This window comes from Physeter macrocephalus, chromosome 15 (genome assembly GCF_002837175.3).
Source record: "Physeter macrocephalus isolate SW-GA chromosome 15, ASM283717v5, whole genome shotgun sequence".
Taxonomy (NCBI): Eukaryota; Metazoa; Chordata; class Mammalia; order Artiodactyla; family Physeteridae; genus Physeter; species Physeter macrocephalus.
In genome coordinates, this window is record NC_041228.1 from 4,503,153 (window position 1) to 4,508,230 (window position 5,078).

General features: G+C 50.5%; 1 protein-coding gene across 1 annotated transcript in view; it reads left to right on the top strand.

Moving 5' to 3' along the window:
• Window positions 1-4,080, top strand: part of FAM135B (family with sequence similarity 135 member B) — a 174,355-nt gene extending 170,275 nt beyond the window's left edge. The window contains exons 17-19 of the mRNA XM_024129426.1: window positions 1,803-1,913; window positions 3,535-3,648; window positions 3,875-4,080. Of these exons, the coding sequence (XP_023985194.1) occupies window positions 1,803-1,913; window positions 3,535-3,648; window positions 3,875-4,080 (431 nt within the window). The remainder of the gene's footprint in view (window positions 1-1,802; window positions 1,914-3,534; window positions 3,649-3,874) is intronic.
• The last annotated feature ends 998 nt before the right edge of the window (window positions 4,081-5,078 follow it).

Consider the following 5,078-nt stretch of genomic DNA (forward strand, 5'->3'; position numbering starts at 1 on the left):
TTTTCATTTCAGTTATTGTGTTGTTCATCTCTGTTTGTTTGTTCTTTAGTTCTTCTAGATCTTTGTTAAACATTTCTTGTAGTCTCTCAACCGTGCTTCCATTCTATTTCCGAGATTCTGGATCATCTTTACTATCATTACTCTGAATTCTTTTTCAGGTAGATTGCATATTTCCTCTTCATTCATTTGGTCTTGCAGGTTTTTACCTTGTTCCTTCATCTGTGACATATGTTTTTGCCATCTCATTTTTTTTTTTTTTTAATGAGTGGGATTGTGTTCCTGTTTTACTGGTTGTTTGGCCTGAGGCTTCCAACATTGGAGTTTGTAGGCTATTGGGTAGAGCTGGGTCTTGGTGCTGAGATGAGGAACTCTGTGAGACCTCACTCCGATGAATATTCCCTGGGGTCTGAGGTTCTCTGTTAGTCCACTGGTTCAGACTCAGAGCTCCCACCACAGGAGCTTCCCCCCGACCCCGGGCTCGCAAGCCACGTGGGGTGGCAAAAAACCCAAAAAAACAAAGTACAAAATAAAATTAGACTAGGAAACTAACAGATATGTCAGAAAGAATGTAAAAATAAAAATATAGATGAATCAACAACGGGAAGGTATATCAGTACCACAATAGTAAAAAAGAGGAGGAGGGAAAGGAAAGAAAGAAAAAAAAAAGGGTGGGGGGAAAGGCCTTGGCTGTGGAGGGCGGGGCCTAACTAAGGGTTTGGGTGGTGGGTGGGGCCAATGCTCAGGACCCACAGGGCTGGAAAAGGCCCTGGGGGCCTTGGGGGGGGGGCTTAGGCTCAAGGAACAGAAGGGGTCCAGGCGTGCCCCCCACCCTGGTCTCAGAGGACAGGGGACCTCACCTGGGAGCCTAGCAGGCTTCCTGGGCTCGAGTGGGTGGGGCAAACGCCCTCCTTTCCTCTCCTGCTTTTCGGGTCGTGGGGAAGGAGGGCCCCTCCCACCTGCCTCTCCTGATCTCTGCAGCCTCCCTCCTATCCTCCCAAGACCAATGTGGCTTGGAGGGGTGGGCCTTGGAGGGCAGAGGTCTGGTCTGGGAGCTCAGCAGGCTCCCCATGCCCGAGTGGGCGGGGCAATCGCCCTCCGCTCCTCTCCTGCTCCTCCTGCAGGGCCCCTCCCCACTGCCTCTCCTGATCTCCCCGGCCTCAGCGGCACTGATCTTGTCTGGCCTCCACTTCTCCTACCCCCTAGGTCCCCCTACATCCTACTGGTTCACTTTGAGGTTCCTCCCGTCTCCTTGGGGGTCAGTCCCCCACCAGCAGCTGACAGGCGCCCTAGTTGTGGGGAGACGCTAACTCCGCGTCTTCCCACACCGCCATCCTCCTTGCATTTTTATAAAATTCATTTCCTTCTGCTTGTGACATAATACTCATACTCATCCGTGTTAGTGTCAGCATAACCATAGTAAATGGATAGACTTCGAAACAGATTGAATTTAGCTTTTTGATATCCTACCTGGATCTGTAAGGAGCATTCTTATATACTTTCTTTCGGTACTTAGGACAGTTTCCTTAGGTCAGATTCATAGAAGGGGACTGAAAAATCAAAGGGTTTGGATAGTTTCATGACTCCTGAAGCCTGTCTCATAAGATTTTCTATCCCCGCTACCAGCACGTAAGAATACAAACGTCCCTCTGACTTGCCAAGGATTTGTTCAATTGCCTAGCACGCTCTCATTTTTAAGCTAGCTAACAAATCACAGTTTAATGTTAATCTTTCCCCTATTCTTTTTCGCTTTCTTTTTGTTTGATGTATTTGATGTGGGTTTTGCTTTGTTTTCGTCTTTCTAGGCTTGTGGCTCATGCAGAAATTGAAGAAATCCGGGTCCCTTTTGCAGCTGACCTTCAGGGATAATGCTGATCTGCGCAAATGTTTCCTTTACCAGCTAAGCCAAAAAACAGGTGAGTGGATCCCCTGCAGCACCCCGAGGCTGCAATGAGTGAGAGATGGAGAGCCAACTCCTGAGACCCAAATTAGAGTCAAGGCCATGTTGACTCACTCACAGAAGGATGTCATCATGAGCTGCATTGTTACACAGTCTCCTCAACTCATGGAGAGGCCAACAGCTACCCAAGAACTCAGCTGCCCCCGGACCGCCTCCCCCCATGGCCTGGGGATGGTGTCATGATGAGAGGCAGGTGTGTGCAGTGTCATCGCTACAGAAGAGCTGTAACCGCCACTGCCCACCAAGCCTTTAATATCCTAACTGCACAGGCCCCAAGGTCTGTGTGCCAACTCCCAGCTCTTTCAGCCAGGTGCAGATCCACCTACCGAAAGGGCAGGTGGACACTGTCCATTTCTCTTGGCAGTGCAAGGGGAGATGGGGGTCCCTGTCGCAGGCCTGAGATCACACCTTCACCCGCACTCCGTAATGAGGAAGCACACGTAGATGTCGAAGACCCTACCTGCCACGGGAGTGACCAGAGCACAGCAGTGACCTCGTGTCCATGGAGAGAGCAGAGAGGCTGCCCGACTGTCCCGCTCAGTCCTGCTGAGCGAGCCGGCCTGGCCCAGGGTCTGCCTTATGGTCCACAATCGTCCATTACTTTATAAACACTGACTCTGATGATCTCTCTGTCTCCTCGAGTGTGGGTCCGGCATAGCCCTGGGCCGACGATCACCTTGGTCCAGTTCCTTACCCATGTGTGTCTCTGTGTGCTATGTTGAGGGTTACCCCCCCGTGGGGAAGTGAGGAAGGAGGCTTGGGCAGCGGGGCAGTTGGACCACAACGTGGTCGCCCCAGGCATCTCAGCGGGCCCCACCCTCTGGGAGCTTGGGAGCTGGGGTGGCCCTACGGAGGTATCCTGACGGAGGGCAAAGGGCTGGTCTTTATACCCCCTGCCCCGTATCTGCCGGTCACCGAGTCCAGCCAGTCCCTAGTGTATTATGGTCTCGGGCTGTGATCTTGGATGAGAAGACTCACGTCAGTGAAGGCGTCCCCCCGCAGGGTCCCTGGGCTGAGAGCAGGCCGGTGGAGGACCTGGGCGGAGCATTGCAGCACCTGGAGATCCCTGATGGGCTCTGGGGACTGAAAGAAGAGTCTGTGATGCTTAATTTAAAAGATCCCTCTGCCTCAGTGTGAGACTGACTCCAGGGAGGTGAAGCTACCTGCAGGGAGATGAGGTCAGAGGTTGATTTCCTCAGGCAGGTGACATGACCGAGGCTGGAACGAAGGGAGACGTGGGGTTGGGGAGGAGGAGCAAAGTACCAGATTTACTTCCTCATGGACTCCCCAGTATTCCCAGCCCAGAAGGGCATTTCTGTTACTTCCGTGTTGTTTATCTCTCACTGTTCAGGGCAGTGAGCTACGTGTCTCCTTAGCTTCCGTGGCTGATGAGGACAAAGCCGTCACCTTCCCTCTTTCAACCTCCCAGACCAGAAGGTCCTTGTGCGGTGACTCAGCCAGTGTGTCTGGTGTCTTCTCCCTTTTCCTCTCTCTGGGGCAAGTTTGTAAAAATGTATGCAAAGCAGAGGCTAAGATGAAACTACCTGGGTAAAAAGCACCCATCTGGCTTATTACAGGTCTGCAGTATTTTAAAAATGTTGTGCTGGTTGCTTCTCCCCAAGACCGCTATGTGCCATTTCATTCAGCCAGGATCGAGATGTGTAAAACTGCCCTCAAAGACAGACACACAGGTGAGCCACATTTCTTTTCCTTTTTTCTTTTCTTTTCTTTTCTCTTTTCTTTTCTTTCCTATTCTCCATCTCCTCCTCCTCCTCCTTCATTTCAGTGACTTTCTGATTTAAAAGCAGAAGGAAATCATGAAGGTGCTGTACCCATTAGGGCACACACCCAGCATTTTTCTCGAGATTCGGCTGCTGAGTTCTGCCCCCATCTCCTATGCATCTTCCCTCCTTGCAGGACCCGTTTTCGCGGAGATGATCAACAACCTTCTCCGCCCTCTGGTGGACGCCAAGGACTGCACTTTGATTCGACACAACGTGTTCCATGCCTTGCCCAGCACCGCCAACACCCTGATTGGCCGAGCAGCTCACATCGCTGTACTGGACTCCGAGCTCTTCCTGGAGAAGTTCTTCTTGGTGTCAGGACTCAACTACTTCAAGTAGCGGCTTTGAGGGAGCCGCCTTGGGGAGCTCACCAGAAACGCTGAAGATGCGTAAGAGCTCCGGCTGAGACATCCTTTGACAGACCTCTGTCATTCCAGGCTGGAGCTCAGAGAGGAAGGCGCTGAGGGATGGAGGGTGGGGTAGGACCAGACATTCGAGGTGCTTCCATTTTGGAGATTTGGGAAAGCTGAACCAATAGTGTAAAGGACAACAGACTTTGCCCGAACCTGTCTAGCCACCTGGAGTCTCGTTCAAGATGCTTTCTAGGAAAATTCTGAGAAAATAAAGAAACAGAATACTTGGAGTTGTTGAGCCCACCTTCTTAACTACCACTGGCTCACAGATCACTCCAACTTAACTAGATCTGTTCGGTGTGTGACTAGTTCATAGCTTTATCATTTTTGATGCACACGCATTTCAGAACTCAGGTTAACCTCTGTGCAGAAGTGGAACATATCTGTGTAAATACAGTCCTTAATAGATTCAAATGTGCCACTTGTTCAAGACCATGTGATGCCCATATTCTCATTCTCTCCTCATGTTTTCTCAACAAGGGACAAAGGAATGCTTTGTAAACTCCAATTTTATTTCATAACAGCAGTGGGTGGGGTGCTGTGAGGTATGGGGAGAGGCGGGTGATGCTATCGGTAGATGCAGGTTTTGTTGCAGAGAAAAAATAACTGGTGAACTGGCTGCTCCACCTGCTTCTCCAGATTTTTTTCTCTGCGTGGCCTTGGTCCGCGCATTACTTTCGCGATTGCTGAAATCTCTGTCTGTGGTAGGGAAAATTGACTGAGACTAAACCTAGCAGAAGGGGGCACTGAGATGAATGCACATGTGTGAAGCTCCTGTTGATATACTTCCAAAGAAATGCTATGTTAGCATTTGATGCACTTGCAAAAAATTAAAACCATTCATATGGCCAGCTGCTTCTCCTCTCCGTGGAAGGGGAAAGACATCTAACTGGAGGAGTGCTGGATTTAAAACCTCAGGGGAGC